Source organism: Hyperolius riggenbachi, chromosome 7, assembly GCF_040937935.1.
Source record: "Hyperolius riggenbachi isolate aHypRig1 chromosome 7, aHypRig1.pri, whole genome shotgun sequence".
NCBI lineage: Eukaryota > Metazoa > Chordata > Amphibia > Anura > Hyperoliidae > Hyperolius > Hyperolius riggenbachi.
In genome coordinates this window covers 289,511,288-289,532,209 of record NC_090652.1, presented here as the reverse complement: position 1 = coordinate 289,532,209, position 20,922 = coordinate 289,511,288, and the positions used below count along the sequence as shown (strand labels likewise).

General features: G+C 45.9%; 1 protein-coding gene across 1 annotated transcript in view; it reads right to left on the bottom strand.

The window, feature by feature from the left end:
- The window catches only part of DARS1 (aspartyl-tRNA synthetase 1), a 152,643-nt gene that overhangs the window by 110,052 nt on the left and 21,669 nt on the right, over positions 1-20,922 (bottom strand). Inside the window, exons 2-3 of the mRNA XM_068245891.1 lie at positions 6,575-6,671; positions 5,734-5,763 (exon numbers count right to left, since the gene is read on the bottom strand). Coding sequence (XP_068101992.1) covers positions 5,734-5,763; positions 6,575-6,671 — 127 coding nt within the window. The remainder of the gene's footprint in view (positions 1-5,733; positions 5,764-6,574; positions 6,672-20,922) is intronic.

Here is a 20,922-nt window from a genome sequence, read left to right as displayed (position 1 = left end):
ATTATTACTTTGTTAAAAGATTAGGGATGGTCACTGCACGCAATGATAATCATTCTGAGTTGATGTCAATGTTATGCAGACTTCTGCAGTTCAGAAATGGACTATTTAAATGAAGCTGTTGGTGCATTGGAGGGGACCATATCTGAGCTGCATAACATTTGCATCAACTCAGAACTGTTAGCATCTCTTTGACTGCCCTCTGTAAGGATGTGTCAGTTTGTTTATTTTTCATCTTTTTGAAAAATGTCTGCTCATTGGCAAATGTAATCATTGCCAGCCAAGCAGTCACTTTCTGTCTGTGTCTTCACTCTCCTCCCTCCCCTCTACATCTCCCTGGCAACAGCGGAGTCAGTTAAGCAGAAAAAAAGGGGGCAGAGTGAAGACACAGGCAGAGAGATTCTGGTCATCAATTATTACATTTGCAGATTATCCAGAGATGAGCAAACCTGTACTGCTCTCTGCAGTGACAATATACACTTTTACATACAGGGAATGCTCTCAAATGTGCCTACCAGTAGTTACAGAAATTTTGTTTTTGGGAGCATAAGCTCACTTTAAGTGAATTACATATAAAGGGCACTTTTATATCATGAAGTAATTCCTGTTCCATAGTCATTTAAAATCTGTCGGCCTTCAAAATACATGGAGGTGGTAAAATTGGATGTGTGTACGCATCCTAAGTATTAGAGGCGGAGCATCCGAACAGCAGTTAGGCAACTGGCATGGTTTTAATAGAGAATGAAGATGGCAGCCTCCCTATTCCTCTAACTTCAGGTCCCTTTTAAAACAGCCATACACTGTGCCAGATAATATGCTTAAAGAGATAATATGAAGCGAAAAAAATATATGATATAATGAATTGGTTGTGTACTATGAATAATTACTAGAAGTTTAGCAGCAAAGAAAATATTCTCATATTTTTATTTTCAGGTATATAGTGTTTTTTCTAACATTGCATCATTCTATAATATGTGCAGAATACACAACACTCAGCATTCAAAATGATTCTTTCAGAGCAGTCTGTGAAGTAATGACCTCTCCTCTAGCAGAGAAAAAGTAAATAGTTCAATAACAGTTGAGATAATAAAAGTCAGATAACAGCCCTCTCCAGGACTTTGAAAGTTGCAGAGCTTAAATGCTTTTTTGCATAGAGATAACAACTTTAGTTTCTTAACTCTTCCTGTACTGGAAACAATTAGACTGATGTATCTGATCTTAATGTTTTATTTCTTAGCTGTACTACACATACAAATCATAATATAATTTTTTTTTTTTCGCTTCAGTGTCTCTTTAACCATTTACCGCCATCCTAACGTATTAAAACGTCATGCTTACCGCTATTAACAGCAACATGACGTTTTAATACGTCGCGCATTTCCGCCGCTGCTACCGCCGTGTGTCCGCCGCTACCGCCGCCATTACCGTCGGGATCCCGTGCTGGGCGATTGGGGAAGAGGACCGAACAGTCCTCTACCCAATCGCAGTGCCTGGAGTGAATGGACGTGACCGCGAACAGCGGCTACGTCCATTCACATAAACAGGAAATGTAACAGTTTAATAAAGTGTAAAAAAAAAAAAAAAAAAAAAAAAAAAGTGAACACGTCCTATGAGTGTTCACTAGCGCCATCTTGTGGCCAAAAAGTATATTACACCTACAAAATATACATTTTCAAGTATATACACATCATTAATAAAATTACACTTCCAACCCTCCCCCCCCAAAAAAAAACACTTGTAAAAAAAAAAAAATCAGCTTAAAAAAAATAAATAAATAGTTGCCTTAGGGACTCAGCTTTTTTTATTCTATATTTTATGGGGGAAAATTAATTTTAATTTATTACATAGGGGCTTGTAATTATGGCCAGAACAAACAGAAAAATAACCACTTATATTTCAAAATAATATACTGTCGCCATACATTGTGGTAGGGACATATTCTAAACGGTTTAATTATCGGGACCACTGGGCAAATAAAACGTGTTTGTTTTATCCACAGGAGAATGTTTAATTTTAAAACTATAAAGGCTGAACACTGAGAAATAATGATTTTTTTTCTTTTTTTTCTTTTTTTCTTATTAAAATGCATTTAGAATAAAAAAATTCTTAGCAAAATGTACTATCCACAGAAAGCCTAATTGGTGGCGAAAAAAACGAGTTATAGATCATTTTCTTGTGATAAGTAGTAATAAAGTTATTAGGGAATAAAACGGAGGAGCGCTGACAACTGAAAATTGCTCTGGTCCGTTAGGATAAAAACCCTTGGGGGTGAACTGGTTAAGCAGTATTACAGCTAGCCAACACTGTGACAGGCAAACTTCATCCCATTTGACAAAAAGGCAAAAGAGATCTAACTGTCCATAAAATAACCCTTGACGGGGCCTGCAAACCTCAAGGCGCACTGTAGACAACACAATGATGACATCACACTCCCAGAATGCATCTGCTAGAAAGGCTGTGAATGATTTGCCAAGGCAAAGTCTCCCAGAAGCACGTTTTACTGTAACATTTTCCAGGAAAAGCGACGCTGTTAATATAGTGATCCGCAGTTACATATCTGTATGTGGAAATATGCGCACTTTATCATTTGCTGGGGGGGCGGAGGGAGCTGTGCAAATACTTCTGGAGACAGTTCATATGATTTAAAGAGGCGCTGGGGAGACTAAAGGTCATGTTGGAATTACTTAGCTACACATAAGACCGGGTGAAAGCTAAACTGTCATAACGGGGCCAAAAGAACACTGAAGTACAGGGCTGAGGACTCTGTAAATGTTAAATTGTGTAATAGGAAAAAAAGCCCTTTATACAAAACAAAGAACAGGAACTTCTGCTGCAGCTGCCAACACAGCTACTGGCTACGCCAAATCATTTCAGCAAACTGCACTAGACTTACACCACTTCTGAAACCTGTCTAGTCAACTCTCTGTGCTACAAGAACCCAGCGTCCTGCATCAATATTAAAGCCAAACCACATCTCATCAGACATACGCACAAGGACCAGACAGAGGCTGACCAATAAAGGATTGATTTAATATTGACAAAAAATGAATTGCAGAACATTCTTGCAGACAGAGGCTTTCTATTTTACCACCAAACTGCAGTGCTTCTGTTTCTCACAATGCTGATAACTGTGACATAACAGACTTATGGCCCGTACTCACGGGCTGCAAAAGTGGCCTGTCGCCAGCACACGTGAGCGTGTGCGCGACAGGCCGGCGACAGCTCGTCGCCAGGTCCCTCCGCGTACACACGCGGAAGAGGGACCAGCTCTGCGACGGAAGCTGTCGCCGACGTTCCTCCCCTGCCGCCGGAAGCGCCGTATTAGAGTAAGAGCTTGCTACCGCTAGTCCGCAAACTCACGCGCCAACTGTCGCCAGGCGATTGACCACGCCAATCGCCCGGCGACAGCAGCGACGAGCGACGGTTCAGGGTGCGCGCAACGGCCCATACTCACGGGCGACAATTGTAGCCCGTGAGTATGGGCCATAAAATGAATACTGTAGGGGGGTCGGGGGAAAATGAGTTGAACTTACCCAGGGCTTCTAATGGTCCCCCGCAGACATCCTGCGCTCCGGCCCGCCTCCGGTTCACTTCTGGAATTTCAAACTTTAAACTCTGAAAAGCACTGCGCCTGCTCGCTCCCACTGATGTCACCAGGAGCATGCTGCGCAGGCCCAGTGTGGTCTGTGCCTGCGCAGTACGCTCCTGATGATATCAGCGGGAGCGAGGACACGGCAACGCAGGCGCAGTGGTTTTCAGACTTTAAAGTCTGAAATTCCAGAAGTGAACTGGAGGCGGGGCCGGAGCACAGGATGTCTGCGGGGGACCATTAGAAGCCCTGGGTAAGTTTCCCCCGACCCCCCTACAGTATTCCTTTAAGTCGTTTTTTTTATGCATTCCTGATCTACCCAAGTTCAGGCAATTGTGAGCATTTAGTAGTACATTATAAAGCTTCTGTCCAGCTTAACTCTTTAGTACATTAACCTCCCTGGCGGTTTTGATTATTTCCTAATTTTAGGGTCTAAGTGGTACAATTTTTTCTCATGTGCTTTTACACCCTAAATGCAGGAAAAAAAATCATACCGCAAAGATCTGCAGCAGCTCCTACAGAGACTCACCACCCCAGGATCCAGCACTACAATTCTTCCTTCTGTCCTCTGGGTGGCGCTCTATCCCTTTGGTGAGATCGCCATCTGTAGTCATGTGACAAAAGGCAATCTCACCCGTGGGATCGAGAAGCTCCAAGGATCGGAAGAAGACAGTCTGTGAGGGTCCAGATCAATGGGAGGTGAGTTACAAAAGCTGCTGCGTGCATGCTGCTTCCCTATACCTCCCGGTGGCTACCCTGAGCCTGGTACGGGACTACGTCTCCCAACATCTTTTTTTTCATCCCGAGTCTGGATCGGGGTTTCTGCCATGGAGGTAAACGCAAACCTGAGGCCAACCTCAGGTAAGAAAATAAAATACTTAAAGGGGAACTGAAGATAGAGGTATATGGAGGCTGCTCATGTTTATTTTCCTTTTAAGCAATACCAGTTGCCTGGCAGCCCTGCTGATCCTCTGCCTCTAATACTATTAGCCATAGCCCCTGAACAAGCATGCAGCAGATCAGGTGTTTCAGACTGTAAAGTGAGATCTGACAAGACTAGCTGCATGCTTGTTTCTGGTGTTATTCCGATACTACTGCAGAGAAATAGACCAGCAGGACTGCCAGGCAACTGGTATTGATAAAAAGGAAATAAATATGGCAGCCTCGATATACCTCTTACTTCAGTTCCCCTTTAAGGACAGGGGTGGCTGTGGATCCTCCAGCGTCTTCTGGACCTCCGCTGTTGCCTGGGACCCTCCAGAACCTCTGGGCTGCGCTCCTCTTGTGGCACGGCTGTGCTGCACCCACACAAGCATGCACAAGCGGCTTCGGCTAACTGTGCAGGCTTGGCCATGCTCGTGCAGGTGCAGTATGGTGCGTACGCGCCTGAAGAGGAGGGCTAGCATATTACCCTGTCAGCGCACTCTGCCACAGGGTAATTTGCAAGAGGACTTGGTGCAATCATCCTGCCCCAGGACGATCACACCGTTACAAGTGTGAAACTAGCCTAAAAGCCTCCCTCTCCAGCCATGTAGGCCAGGTCTAAAGGCTCATACACCTGTATGAGGACCATTGCCCAGCGGGGATCGGAATTCAGTCCGTTAGGTGACAATTGGAGGCCAAGGCTATAAAGACGTATCGGTAGCTTGGAGACCAGCGACACATCCGTTACTTTGGAGGGAGGAGGAGCAGCATACAATGGAGCAGCTTCCTGAGAGCAGGGTGAGGGGGAGAACAATGCGATTGGGGTCGCTAAAGATTTAGCTCCCATACATGCAATATATTTCCTCCTGATTTGAGGTGGTCTATATTGGCCACCCCGACCAAGTTCAATCTAGCGTGTATGCAGCTTTAAAAAAAAACTTTTATCGGCTGAGGCGGTCGTTCTCTCCTGCTGTCAGGCGTGTGTATGAGGCTTCAGAACTCAGACTACTGCTAGGTGTTGGGCATAAACATCTACAATCAGAGATATGAGAGATGGAGAGCTAAGCTGTGAATGTGGTGAAAGTCTTCCCAGATACAGATGTAGCCGCCGTGGCAGCCTTGCTGACTGCAGCTGTGAGAAAACCACATGGAGGTGTCAGAGAAACATCTACACAACCCAGACCCACACCTCAGCCCCAACGCTATGCAGAGGTGACACTTACCTCTCCTTCATCTGCCTGCTGCTCCGAGGCCTACAGCAAAGAGAAAAGAGAAAACAGGCTCAGCAAACAATGGAAAATGTGCATCACTTTCACCAACGTGTGACCTGTTCTTACTCATCAACAAACTCCTCACCTCAGATCACCATCTGAACAGATAGGGGATTTACAAACTATAACCAACTAGCAAAAGTGCTGTGTGGTGGGCCAGGGAGGAGCAGTGATTGTCACATTTATATAAGCACATGCTTATATAAATGTGGCGATGTATGTGCTGCATTAACAGATGTAATTGCATCTATGTAGAAATGCCCCAAAAGATGATCCCACTCTCTCCAAATCGCCGCTCCCAGCGCTACTCCAGCTAGCATCTCACGCTAGCTTTATTAGTGAAGCGCACACGATGGGAAGGAGGCGGGGGAGTGTCCGTACTTCTGCTGTCATAATGCGACGGCAGAAGGGAAAACTATAGGACATACTGCGCATGTGCAGCGCAGTATGTCCAGGTGAAAGGTCAGGAGAGTCAGGCCGGTACCGGCAGCTGTAGGAGACGAGCGGGGGCCGACGGCAGGGAACGAGGGAAGCGGTAAGCATGTGCTTTTCATACCCTCCGCATTGCAGCATGTATTTTACCACATGGGCTGTGGTATCCTTTAAGTTTTTTTTTTAACTCTTCCTGCACTGGAAACAATATGAGACTCTTTTCTTTGCTAATAATATTCTATTTCTTAGCTGCACTACACATACAATTCATCATTTCATATGTTTATTGTCACTTCAGGTTTGCTTCAAAGGCCACCTTTCAGACTGAGTGGACATTGAACAGATCCCGCCCCCAACTGACCAGCTTGGCCTGTTTCTCCGCCTTCTTCGCAGCTTTCTCGGCTTCCTTCTGCTGTTTCTTTAAGGCTTTCTTGGACTGGGCCTGGTCCTCGGCCGCACTGCAAAACACAAGAGAGATATGGAGAGGTGACCTTGCCAATTCCATTTACTATTTATTCCACTTCCTGGAGGAAGTCCTCAGTCAATGGGAAACTCGGCTTCCATTCATAGTATCGAGGGCGCAGTTATAGCCTTTGTCTGGCCGAATCGCCCATTCCTCCATTCTTTCAATGGTGTTGTGTTTCATATACCCCCTCCGCTAGAAAATAAAAACAGGAAATTTCTGGGGAAGCGTGTGTTTGGGAATAACAGGCATGGGATATTTCTTTTAACACGTATTTCAAACACGGAATGAATTAAGAGGCACCTCTTTCAATTAGGGTGCTGACAATGAAGCTGTGAACTCGCATGACTCTGTGGCCCAGGGGTGAGTACAACCGATGAACACTGCCATGCCTTGACAATACATACTACTGTACAATGGAGAAAGTGGAGTCTGACTGGCTACTGGCTGTCTGAGTGACTCCACTGACTGACTCACTGACCAATGGAAACGAGGTGGGGGGGGGGGGGGGGGGGAATTATTATTTTGTATTCATGAAGCACTGGCATTTTCCAGAGCCCTGTACAGAGTACACAGTCATGTCAATACTGTCCCTCAGAGGAGCTCAATGTCTAAACCCGGGGTCCCCAAACTTTTTCGGTCAAGGGCCAGGTCAACATACCTCAAACTGCTGGGGTCCTGAACCTACATCCAATGATGTTGAAAAACATTACATTGAATCTAGGTAATGATTCCCCCCAATCATGCCCGGAGGAAAACTCCCAGCAGCAGCTATTCAGTCATGTGGCGCCCGAAGAACGTCTGTGCACCAGGCAGTGAAGCATACCCAGGTGACAACCTGCCGTTCAGTTGGACAGCATTGTCACCTGATGCAGAATTGGATTGGAAGCCAGCGAATGAAGGTTCGCTGGCTTCTACAGTATGTGGATGGGTGATGCCAGCACTGCTATTCTATATGTGGGCTGCCGATATTTGAAGGTGCAGTGAAAGTTATACATTTTGTATTTGGAGGGCCAGTGAAAAAGCCTCAGGCCGTAGTTTGAGTACCACTGGTCTAAAACCATGTGCCTTATGTCCCTATCGTAATCTAAGGCCAATTTTCAGCTGAGCCAATTAACTTATCGCTATATTTTTTCCCTGAGGAAACCTATGCAAACACAGGGAGAACAAACTCCATGCACATAGTGTCTTGGGCCAGATATGAACTGAGGACAATAGCACAGCTATGCGACAGTGATACCTACTATGCCTCCCATTTAAAGAGAACCTGAGATGGGGAAAAATATACATATCTTGGGCTTCCTCCGGCCGCCTCCAGGCTGATCGCTCCCACTTGGTCGCCCTGCTCTCCCTCCGCGTTCGTCCACAACTGGCCCTGGTAAGTCGTCCAGTCGGAGCTGCACAGCAGTACTGCGCAGGTGAAGAGCTCTCCCTGCAGTGGGACCATACGCATGCGTCCGCGCATTCGCAGTTTGCCCTGGACCAGAGAACTTTCCAGCACCAATTGCAGATGAACGGGTAGTCGAAGGAGGACGGCGTGGGAGCTGTAAGAAGCCCCAGGTAGGTATATTTTTTGTTTAATTCCTCATCTCAGGTTCTGTTTAAAGCGGACCTGAACTCAGATCTTCCTCTCTGCTCTAAAAGATAAGCAACAGAATGATAACCTTTACAGTAAAGCATTTATTGCAGCCCACAGAACTCCTGCAATAAATATTCAGTGTGTTTACTTCTTGCTTTCATGGAAGCAGACATGGGGTTATCATCCTGTGTTTACATATTAGCTGCTCTGCTGAGGCAGCGGAGATTCCTGAGCTGACACAGCTGAGAGATAAAATTACAGTTGTGATTAGTCACAAATGAGGGGGAATTAGACAGGCTAAACTCTCTAAATACATACAGGGTGCATCTATCTAGGTTTTCCTCCTGTCCGGTGCAAGAGTTCAGGTCCACTTTAAGTTTTAGTAACACCTTTTCTTGCAATATGAGCACAGCAGCTGAGACGGAGGAATAACAGCACAAACTCTTCTTTGTGAATGGCAGAGTTCCCACTAACCGTACAATGCACCAATTATAAATCCCCAGGAGGGTTGTATGTTTGGTATTTGTGTAAACAGTCTTCAAAGTGGAGTGCAGGCGGTGATGACAGATGACCCTTGAGGGGAGAACTCACAGGAACGCTCAGGAGTGATGACGCTCCTCAGAGGATGTGAACCATTCCACAGCTACAATCCCAACCGCCAGGAAAACAGCACAATCGCTGCAGCAGGTGTCACTCCGAAAAACACCCATGATAAGTCTGCCTGTGCTGCACCTGCCTGGCATTGGGCACCGCTGCCTGAATCACTGCTAATCATGCCCACATCCCATCCTGCAGCAGGCTGCCTGCATGACCAGGACAACAAAAACACATGAGTCACCCAGGACCTGCTCATAAACACTCTGAAACCCAAACAATAGAGTGACTAAACAGACTGTGTGATTAAAGGGGAACTGAAGAGAGAGGTATATGGAGGCTGTCATGTTTATTTCCTTTTAGACAATACCAGTTGCCTGGCAGCCCTGCTGATCCTCTGCCTCTAATACTATTAGCCATAGCCCCTGAACAAGCATGCAGCAGATCAGGTGTTTCAGTGGTTCAGACTTATAAGTCTGATCTGACAAGACTAGCTGCATGCTTGTTTCTGGTTTTAATCAGATACTACTGCAGAGAAAAAGACCAGCAGGGCTGCCAGGCAACTGGTATTGATTAAAAGGAAATAAACATGACAGCCTCCATATACCTCTCTCTTCAGTTCCCCTTTAACCACCCTGGCGTTCTGATTAAATCGCCAGGGTGGCTGCGGGAGGGTTTTTTTTAAATAAAAAAAAAACTATTTCATGCAGCCAACTGAAAGTTGGCTGCATGAAAGCCCACTAGAGGGCGCTCCGGAGGCGATCTTCCGATCGCCTTCGGCGCCCAGAATAAACAAGGAAGGCCGCAATGAGCGGCCTTCCTTGTTTTGCTTATATCGTCGCCATAGCGACGAGCGGAGTGACGTCATCGACGTCAGCCGACGTCCTGACGTCAGCCGCCTCCGATCCAGCCCTTAGCGCTGGCCGGAACTTTTTGTTCCGGCTGCGCAGGGCTCAGGCGGCTAGGGGGGCCCTCTTTCGCCGCTGCTCGCGGCGAATCGCCGCAGAGCGGCGGCGATCAGGCAGCACACGCGGCTGGCAGAGTGCCGGCTGCGTGTGCTGCACTTTATTTGATAAAAATCGGCCCAGCAGGGCCTGAGCGGCAGCCTCCGGCGGTGATGGACGAGCTGAGCTCGTCCAGACCGCTCAGGAGGTTAAAGCAGCAGGGACAGTCCTACTATACTAGCCAAGGAAAAATAAAACATATATAAGTAGATAAATACTTGTTCTACTTATGTTACATAACATATGTATTGTACTGTCCACATTTTGATTTCAGTGAATTATATATAGCAAATAAAGAGAAACCTGTTTCAGGTATTTTCCATCTTTACTGCCTCTGAATGAAGTTGATTTCCGATGTAATTTCCTCCATTACTCTTTTTTTTCTTCTAGAAACTGCACTGTCATATCTAGCGTGCTTTGTAAACTTATGTGAGTAGAGCATAGATCGTATTTCAGCAGCTTCACACTGAACTGCTCTCAGCCAATCAATGAGGAGCAGGAATGTGGGAGGGGAGATAACAAGGTTCCCTCTCCTCTGCAATGTACCAAATTGAGTCAGGCTGACTGAGATAAGATTAGTTACAGCATAAACATTTATGAATCTATTGGAATGCTTCCAATGCAGGGTCAGGTTGTAGACTACATAGTAAACACAGAGCAGTGGGTAAATGGAATTTGATATTATGGCTGACAATCACGCTTTAATAAGCAGACCGAAGCTGCAAACACCCTAATGAAGAAAAGCCAGAATGACACTGACTGCCTTCTATTCACCCAGCAATAGCTGATTTCTGTATTACAGAGGAACTGACTGAAAATAACCGATTTATGTTCTGAAATTTATCACAGAGGGCGACATCTATAGTCCTACCAGGTGATCTCTGCAGAATGTTTGTTTGAGAGTTCCAAAGCTAGTAGAAAATATATCCGGTCTCCCAGAATGCCCTGAGGCGGTGAATTCCACATATCTTATCAGCAAAGGCTAAAATTATGTACAGCAGGAGGAGGCGGCAGCACTTCACAAGGCAGGCTGCATCTGAAGAACCAACTGAATGGAAATGTAGAGCCTAAATATAGGCAGGTTACACAACTTGCATTCGAAACAGATGCAACAAAATGGAGGATGCAGCCCGATTAGGAGTGCTGCCAATTTCTCCCTAAAACCACGTAAACGCTGATACATCTCGTGAATCAACCAATACATGATCATTCCATGATCTATCTATCATGATATCTACGTGACAGGATGTGAACAACGTGACTTGCTGCCGAGCAATACGGTAAATAATCCAATTTTTAAGTAACCAGAACATGAGAAAAGCGCTGTAGACTTTGCACACATCGCTTACTGATCGTTCTTAGCTCTGTGCACACTGCTAACAGTTATCTGACAATGTAATCCATCATGCGGACAGATTTTCCAGAATGCTTGATCGATATATATATATATAAGTGCATTCGATATTGACGTTTTCGGACCGAAAATTAGTGGAACTGGATGATCGATCGGGGTGCAATATTAGGATGTATGAGCAGCTTTACACAGCAACTCCAGTTGGAGACTACTGCGCATGCGCGGTCCCGAGCCGTGTGCACCCTGATCACGCTCCCATTGCCAGGACCATTCTGCACAGTAGTGATTTTCCCAATCAAAGGAGAACAACTAAACAACATCTGTGCAGCAGCCGAGCGCCTCTGTCACAGAGACTCTGTCACAGAGGTGCTCGGCTGCTGCACAGACCTTGTTTAGTTGTTCTCCTTTTATTGCCTGATGAAGCAGGATTTTGCCCATGAAACGCGTTGCATGTTAGAGATTTGAATAAATGTTATTTTTGTAAGAAAAATAACAAATCCTTGTCGGTTTACCTCAGAGGGAGGTAAGTCTACCAACTTCCCCCTTTTTAAACTGTTTTTAGATGGTTTTACTCTATTTTGGTGCCTCTTTTCAAAAGGCAGAGAGCGACTTCTTTAAACTAAGTGGGGTCAGGTTATAATTCTCTCCACCTGCTTATAAAGTGGTTGCCTGTTCGGTAACCCATGTTTGTGAATATACTGAACTACTGTTTAAAGAGAAACTCCGACCATGAATTGAACTTTATCCCAATCAGTAGCTGATACCCCCTTTTACATTGGAAATCTATTCCTTTTCACAAACAGACCATCAGGGGGCGCTGTATGGCTGATATTGTGGTGAAACCCCTCCCACAACAAACTCTTGAGTACGTACTCTTGGCAGTTTCCTGTCTGTGAACCTTGCTGCATTGTGGGAAATAGCTGTTTACAGCTGTTTCCAACTGTCAAACAAGCATGCAGCAGCTACATCACCTGCCAACAGTAAAAATGTCACCATGTAACAAATGTCAGAATGTAAATCAGGGATTTAAAAGATTTTACAATGGAAAAACACTGACTAAATCATTTATACATAATTATTGTAAAAATGAAGCACTTTTTTAAATTATTTTCACTGGAGTTCCTTTTTAAATTTCCAGTTTGGAACTTCTAACTACTACACTATATTGGGCTCTCGGTCTTTTGTTTATTCTAATTATAGTACTAAGTTCCCCATCCTTCTATGCTTGGAGAAATACAGTGGGAACAAAGGGGAGATGGAGAGAAGGAGCCTTAGAGAATCCTTGAACCTGCAGTCTCCATATGCTGCTCCTCCGCTGTAGCAGAACACTTATTAGGCAGCGACCTTCGGGAAGCCAGCGCGACAATAGATGCCGTCAGCCCCATTCTGCAGAGATTGCCTGTTAATTATGAGCTTAAGAGTACAAGCAGACATCACACACACAGGGGGCTCAGCTGTGGCTGAAGGGTGAGAAAGGAGGAGAGAGAATGTGAGGAACTTTACATGAGTCCCCACGTCACTCAGCAGCCATATTTATCGGACAGACTTCAAGGACTTGCCGCCTTTATATTGGATTACCTTAGATTCCTAGACTCGCTATATGAGGGGGGGAAACGGCTTAATTGATTTGGGTCATACACCCGCCTGTCACCAATGCACCATCTGTACAGTGAGAAATCTCCCATCTGCACTTGACTTGTGATGGCTTGAATTCCTGGGAGAATGAGACAGGCGCCTAAAGGAAGGTGTGGGGGCTGTACGGACGCTGTGATTCGGTTTAGGCAGGAGAAGCGGCAGACTGAACTACTGAACATAACCATTCATGGTAGAGCTTTGTACGCGGCAAATGACTTGCCTCTATATCACAGTAAACAATAGAATTCAAGTACACCTGTCGAAAAAAAAAAAAGGTACATTACAGTAACCAACCAACCAGCACAAATCACCGGCAGTGCTCAGTGGTGAAGGCCAACTTCTTAAAGAGAATCTGTACGGTCCGATTTGTAAAAAAAAAAAAAAAAAAAAATCAAAAAAAAAAAAAAAATCAAAAAAAAAAAAAAATCACACCAATCGAGTCCCTGTGATCTCCTGGATCCCTCTTTGCCGTTTCCGCAGCGATCCGGTCTTTTAATCTCCAGTTTTGGGCAGCGTTTAAAAAAAAAAACATGGCCACTAACCAGGAAGGTGTGCGTGTGTGTGTGTGTCTGTGTGTGCGCGCGGGGGTGTGTGCGCGCGGGTGTGTGTGTGTGTGTGTGTGTGTGTGTGTGTGTGTTACTACCAGTTTTTATTACAAAGCAATTATCTGCACTTCAGTCAGGGATTCTCACAGTTTCTCAGCATGGGCAGCTCCCTCCCCCCTCAGACAAGTTGAAATTGAGAGCAGAGACCTGTCTGTGAGGGATAAACAAAGCACACACAAAGAGCCTGCAGGGGGCGTGCATAACTTGTATTCATCACAACCGAGGCAGTGCATTCCTCTCTGGGTCGACAAAGCTTGACAAAGAAAAGAAGATTAGATATATTACAGAGACAGTGCAACTAGAAAAGACTGCAGTAATCCAGGCCACATTAGAACAGATATAGGAACTTATAGGATAGAAGAAATAAGGCTGAAAATGTTGTTACAGAGTCTCTTTAAGGCCCGTACCCACTACGCAATCTCGCGACATAGATACAGGTATGCGACTACACAAGCGACGTTTGGAGACGTGCACCGATAACGAACTTTAAGAACCCCAATGACTACCAAAGTATCACGACTGTTTGACCTCCCGTTACCGCCCGCTGTGTATTCCCACAGGTAGGAGGATGGATCTGGGGAACCTCGTTGGTCGGGGGCGTCGCTGTGAGGTTCCCCGATCCATCTCCAGGTAACTAAGAGGTGTTTGGAATTGTAGAAAGTAAAGAGTAAATTCAGTTAAAAGAGCTAAGAGAAACAGGGAGCTTGGTAGCACGAAATATCCTAGCAAAGCGATGGAAATGGATAAGGATCCAATAGACTTAGAGACATGCTTTGCTGGGATGTGTCTTTTCTAGGAGGAGGCCATTGTGAAGGGGACAGAGAATATAGGGGGAATTGAATAAGATAAAAGGATTAAAAGATCTCTGGATGGACCTATTACGGAGGGAGGAGGTTTCAACAGAAAGTAGAAGGGATGACCCGGCTGATACGTAAATGAGAGTGTGATATGGAATAAGTGAGGGAAGAATGGATGGAATAAATGAAGGATGAATGTTTAAGTATGGGACTATGCGGATGAGGAAGGTAGCAAGGGTATGAGTGAGTAGTTTAAAGGTGGAGTTTGAGAGATGGGGGGGGGGGGGGAGGGAAATGTGGGAAGGAAGTTTTTTTGTGGCTCATAGTGTACTCAGCCCTAGTAGGGTGGGCAGCACGGTGGCGTAGTGGTTAGCTCTCTCGCCTTGCAGCACTGGGTCCCTGGCTCGAATCCCAGCCAGAGCACTATCTGCAAAAAGTTTGTATGTTCTCTCCGTGTCTGCGTGGGTTTCCTCCGGGCACTCCAGATAAGTTAATTGGCTCCCCCTAAAAATTGGCCCTAGACTACAGTACTTACACTACAGAATATAGACATATGGCAATGGTAGGGATTAGATTGTGAGCTCCTTTGAGGGACAGTTAGTGACAAGACAATATATATACACTGTACAGCGCTGCGTAATATGTCGGCGCTATATAAATACTAAATAATAATAATAATATCCTATGTTACTAATTTGGTTTACTCGTTTGGTTAAATAAAGAATAGCTGAAACAACATACCTGGCCTAAGGGCACAAAATGTATAAATCCGGCTGTCGGGGGGGGGGGGGGGGGATTGGGGCATTTGGAGTTGAGGGTCAACCAATAGTAGAATAATATTAGTAGTAAAGTAGAATGCCTTTATAGTAAACTCCAAGGGACCAGGAACAGTAGTTTACTACATCAGAATTGGTCATATATTGTATATTAATACTGACGCATTTGCTGGGACTTGAGGGCTGAATTTACTGTATCCAGAGGTTTACTATACCAGAGTTTACAATAACGAGATTCTACTGTAATATTATAGAGATAGTACTATGTGCATTATCCAGTGCCTAATAAAAGAAAATCAGTATTATGGTCGATATCCGACTAGCAGCCCCGCCTGGCGCCAAAATTTGCAGATGCCTTTTTTCAGTGTACGCATCTGGGGACTGGCGCTAATTGAGGCTTCCATATTCTACCTTTTGGAGCATCGCTGGTCATACAATTGCCTCCCCAGGACAGCTCAGTCATGGTTGGCTTCATAGAGTTACAGACCCAGCCCAGCCCTACACATGGCTTCCAGGTTACCCAGCCACAGTTCGCTCACTGATCACATGACCTATCACAGATTCTTATCTGAATGATGAGTTGTCTGAACGCCGTGACCCCCGGAAAATGCTGCTTTATGATATGAATGGGGTCCAGAGACAAGCATATTAATCTATAACACCGTATACAAGTGCAGAGGATAGAACGCTCTGTCCCTCAAACCGCATGAGGCTAAACGTACGCGGCCTCACAATGGCGCTGCAGGATGATGGATGTGATTTAAGACAAAAGGCTGGGGCCGCGTCTCCGAGCGCGGGCATTGTGCCCCCCGACAGCTTCTGCGGACATCTCCGGGCGCGGGCATTGTCCGCCGACGGCCTCTGCGGTGGGTGCAGATTTCCATCCTATTATCATCACAATCCCTGCCAACCCTCCATCCATCAATGCCATCTATTAACACGTTCAGCGGGTATGGTGAGAGCGACACTCCTCCGTCCTTCACGCCCGCGGCGGATCACCCACAGGCAGGAAGGAGCTGGAATTTTAATCGATAATTCACTTAGCGCCAGTTAACCGAATAACACAGTCTATAAATAAATGCAACTAATCGGGTTAAGCCATTGTCATCTGTAAACGCAACTTACTGCCAGCCCGGAGCCTCGCTAATCAGGTTTACACAAACACTGGCCTCATTGATCATTAGATTATATAAAGTGTATCAGTCGGGAATATGCATTTCTAATAACTCCTCGGTTCACTTTAATTGTGCTGTTTTCCAATTCCTGTATCCTGGAATTGGTAAAGGGCCATACATCAGGCGATGATGGACAGATGCAACCAAGAGATAAATCTGATCGAATCTGATTAGAGAGAGATCTGTCGGCTGCCCATACACAGCAGGCCTATTCCCAATCAATTTCATGCTGATATCAATCCAGAATCGGCCTTGTGACGCAGCATCCCTCGCCTGCTGTCCCCCCTAATGTCCAATGTGCCCCCCCCCCCCCCCCCGGTGCCGCATGCACTATACATTACCTGGCCGTATCCACCGCTGGCTAGAGCTGGCTTCTTCATTCTCTGTCAATATATGCGCCTCACATGGGATTGGCTCACAAAACTTGTCTTAAAAGTTATACTTAAAGAGAAATCATAACCAAGAATTGAACTTCATCCCAATCAGTAGCTGATACCCCCTTCCAATGAGAAATCTTTTCATTTTCTCAAGGGAGGGGGGGGGGGGGGGTATTGTGTATTGGCTACTAGTATTGTGGTGAAACCCCTCCCACAGTGTGATGTCAGGACTGTTTCCTGTCTTTGAAACTCATTGCATTGTGGGAAATAGCTGTTTACAGCTGTTTCGAATGCCAAAAAAGGCAAACAGCATCTCCTTCCAGTCACATCACCTGCCAGCATTAAAAATGTCACCATGTGATAAATGTCAGAATGTAAATCAGGGAGAGGAAAGATTTTACGATGGGCAAACACTGACTAAATCATTTATACATAATTAGTGTAAAAATGAAGGCACTTTTTTAATACAATATTTTCACTAGAGTTCCTCTTTAAGTGGTGAAAAAAGTTGAGATGACTTTCCTGGGGTTTCTTCCAGCCTGCCGCAGTCTATCATGTCCCTCACTGTCCTCCCAGGTGCTGCTGTGCCTCCAACTGAGCCAGTCGCAGGATACTGCACACCTCCTTAGTCACGTTCCTGTAGCCAGGAGCATTCTGCACATGTGTACTTGCAAGTTTAATGAACTGCGTGTGTTCAGAATGCTGCTGGCCATGGAAGAGTAATCGAAGCAAGACGCCCAGCGCATTTGGGGACAGTGGGAACAACGGAAGGGAACGGGAGGACAGCAAGTGACCTGAAGAACTACAGGGGGCTGTAAGAAGCTCTAGGTAATACATCTCTTTTTTCCCCACACTTAAAGAGAACCTGTAACAAAAAAAGTTCCCCTGGGGGGCACTCACCTCGGTAGGGGGAAGCCTCAGGGTCCCAATGAGGCTTCCCTCTCCCCTGTAGCTGCAGGCAATCCATGTAGCTGCAGGCAATCCAGCGCTGGCTCCCCTGAAGTCTCCTGCAATCCATGCTCGAAAAGCCTGACAAGGCTTGCTATATTTACCTTCCCTGGCACCAGCAGGGAGCGCTGTTGCGGCTCTCAGCACGGAGATGGGCGGAAATAGCCGATCTCTGTCGGGTCCGCTCTACTACGCAGGCACAGGAGACTTGTGCCTGCGCAGTAGAGCAGGCCGACAACGATCGGCTATTTCCGCCTATCTACAAGTGGAGAGCCGATACTGCACCTGCGCTGGAACCGGGAAGGTAAATATTTACATCCCCGCTGTTCGGAGGGGCACAGCGAGACCGGCGTGGGACACAGGAGGACGGGGGAAGCCTCGATAGGATCCAGAGGTTTCCCCCTACCGAGGTGAATACCCCCCAGGGGAACTTTTTGTGTCACCTCTGCCATCTCTCCTGTCACCAGCTGCCTCACACAGATGTGTAGACTGGGGACCCCCCGAGCGCAGCTGTATCCTAATGAGGGGTTTTATTTTTACTCTTCTTATTTTTATAACAGAGTAAATATTCAGTTATTACATTGTCAGGAAGACAGCCATGCCTGTGTGAAAGCCACAACAGCTGTTCAGAGATCAACCGTCAAAACAAAGTACGCAATACAAGTCCCAGAGTGTGACAGCCGTTTTCCTGCGACACACTGACAGGTACATCCAACCACTTCAATGCGACTCTGCCGCAAGATGTTCTGTATCCACAGACTGTGAGAGAACACAGCTTGCTGGCACCACACCAGACACAGCGGGGACAAAAAGCTTGTTTTCACCAGCAACAGCCAATCACAGCCTGACACTGACAAGAGATGGGAGGGATGCGATACCAGACTGACAGCCAGTCAAGCACAAGCTGTTAGAATTTTAAAAAACAGACAGGCTTTAAACAGCCCAGTTGCAAAAAGAAAATAAATAAATAAGAATATTAACATTTTATTTTTGGGTAAGGGGATCAGAATTTGCTTTGGATATTACTGTAATCCAGACCCCCACCTGCGAGACTTGGTTCACACATAAATCTGCACATTTCCGGTCCAGTCTTGTCAGTTTTGCATCCATTTTCTATCAGTTTTCTAGAAGACTGGATTGGAACTGTAAACCTTTTATGTGTGAACACAGCCATAGCAAACTGATACAAAACTGACAGGACTGGACCAGAAATGTACACCTTTTAGGGCCTGTAAACACGAATGCGCTTCTGTCCGCTTTTCAGCAACGTCTAACAATCTGTAACAATGATGTGCTGATAAAAAGCAGACAGAAGCAACCTAGGGCTCGTTTCCATATAGCGCGCTTTGAGCCTGACTTATGGAAACGCGATCGCAGGGACAGCAGACAGTGCATAGACTGCACTCTCTGATGTTTCCATACATGCGTGAACCGCAGCACATGGTTGCCTGCCTTTCGGGGTGACTGCACCTGCGATCCCAAGCGCCGCCACCCTGGGGAGCTGCACTGAGTGCACGGCTTTGCATTGTATAGTGGAAAAGAGCCCTAAGTGTGAACGAGGCCTTGGGCTGTGTTCCTGCTAGAGTGGATGGACAAAATGGACTCCGTAAGGCCCGGTTCACATTAGCGGCTTTTTGTGGAGCCGGCCGTACGGATCCGGCCATCAGGATCAGGAAAACTGTCAGTGCCAGCGTGCTGTAAACTGTCAGTTTTCTATTTGTTCCTATGCAGCTGCAAAACCTTCTGTTTCGGTTACGCTAGGCACAGACAACAGATCCAGACAACTGAGCGGAACAGACAACAGATCCACACAAGCGGATGGATGTGAACGGATCCATTGCCTAACATTGGATCAGTTCGCATACCGGACCGTTTGTACAGCATACATTCCGCTCAACGATAATGTGAACCTGGCCTAAGCGCTCTGGCCACTTTGCATCCGTTCTGCTTCCAACTTCTGCCTGAAGAGATAGCCGCTCGCCTGTCCTGCCGCACATCGTTCCCTCTATGTTCAGCCCATTGGGCCGGCAGGAGCATTGGGGTTCCCCATAGGCAGCATTAGGCTAATTCTCCCTAGCAACAGGGAGAACTTTCATCGGTCCACCATGAACCAATGAGAATTCTCCCTGTTGTTGAGGATTCCCATTGGTCCTTTGCTGCCCAATGGAGATCCCCATGCTACTTCCCTGTGTACAGTGAGCAAGCGATGGCGATTGGCGTAGCCTGGGGCAGATGCAGACAGGACTGGATATGTACACCTTTCATGTGTGGAAACACACATATAAAACTGACAGAATAGGAATGAACCAGGCCTGAAAAGTACACCTTTTATGTGTAAACACAGCCATAGAAACAAATACAAAACTGATATAAAATGGACAGGACCTGACAGACAGGAAATGTACACCTTTTATGTGTGAACACATCCATAAAAACACATACAAAACTGATGCCAACTGACAAAAACCGCAAACCACGTGGGGTGCGTGAATTGACGGTGGTGTAGTGGTTAGCGTTCTCGCCTTGCAGCGCTGTTTCCCTAGTTCGATTCCCAGCCAGGTCAACATCTGCAAGGAGTTTGTATGTTCTCCCTGTGTCTGTGTGGGTTTCCTCCGGGCACTCCGGTTTTCTCCCACATCCCAAAAACATACAGAAAAGTTAATTGGCTTCCCCCTAAAAATTGGCCCTAGACTATGATGCATACACAGACATATGACTACGGTAGGGACTAGGTTGTGAGCTCCTCTGAGGGACAGTTAGTGACAAGACAATATACTCTGTACAGCGCTGCGTAATATGTCGGCGCTATATAAATACTAAATAAATAAGATAAAGCCCAGAGCCAGTGGTGGACACAGACAGGTAAAGTATAATGCACCAGGCACAATTGTCATTGAGGGGTGGGGGTGACAACAACGCTGGAGGTATCATTGTCCGTCCAGGTATTGGTCACTGTTTCCACCGTGCACCCGATAGGTCACAACTGCCCGACATCAAATGATTATTGCCACACCCAACTGAAAGCTTATCAATCATATACAATGGGGATAACAGATCACCTGACTATAAGGTAAGGAGCGTCTGATGCTCAAACAACCATTGGCAAGCAGGGGAAGGGGAATTGTAGAAACTGTTCTGAACAGAAAATAAAAAACACAACACCGTAAAAAAGCAAAAATGTATACAACTTTATCTAATATTGTTTTCATATGGACAGTAAAAACGCTGAAGAAATACTTAATCAGAACATCTTTCAGCTTTCACTGAATATCACAGAAGATTTAAAAAAATGAGGGGCGTGTGGAGGGCGTCGTGCAGATGGAGATTCATACTGACATACTGATAATTAAACATGTGTTTTAGCACTCCACAAGAGTAACTGACCCTAAGCTCTGACAATTT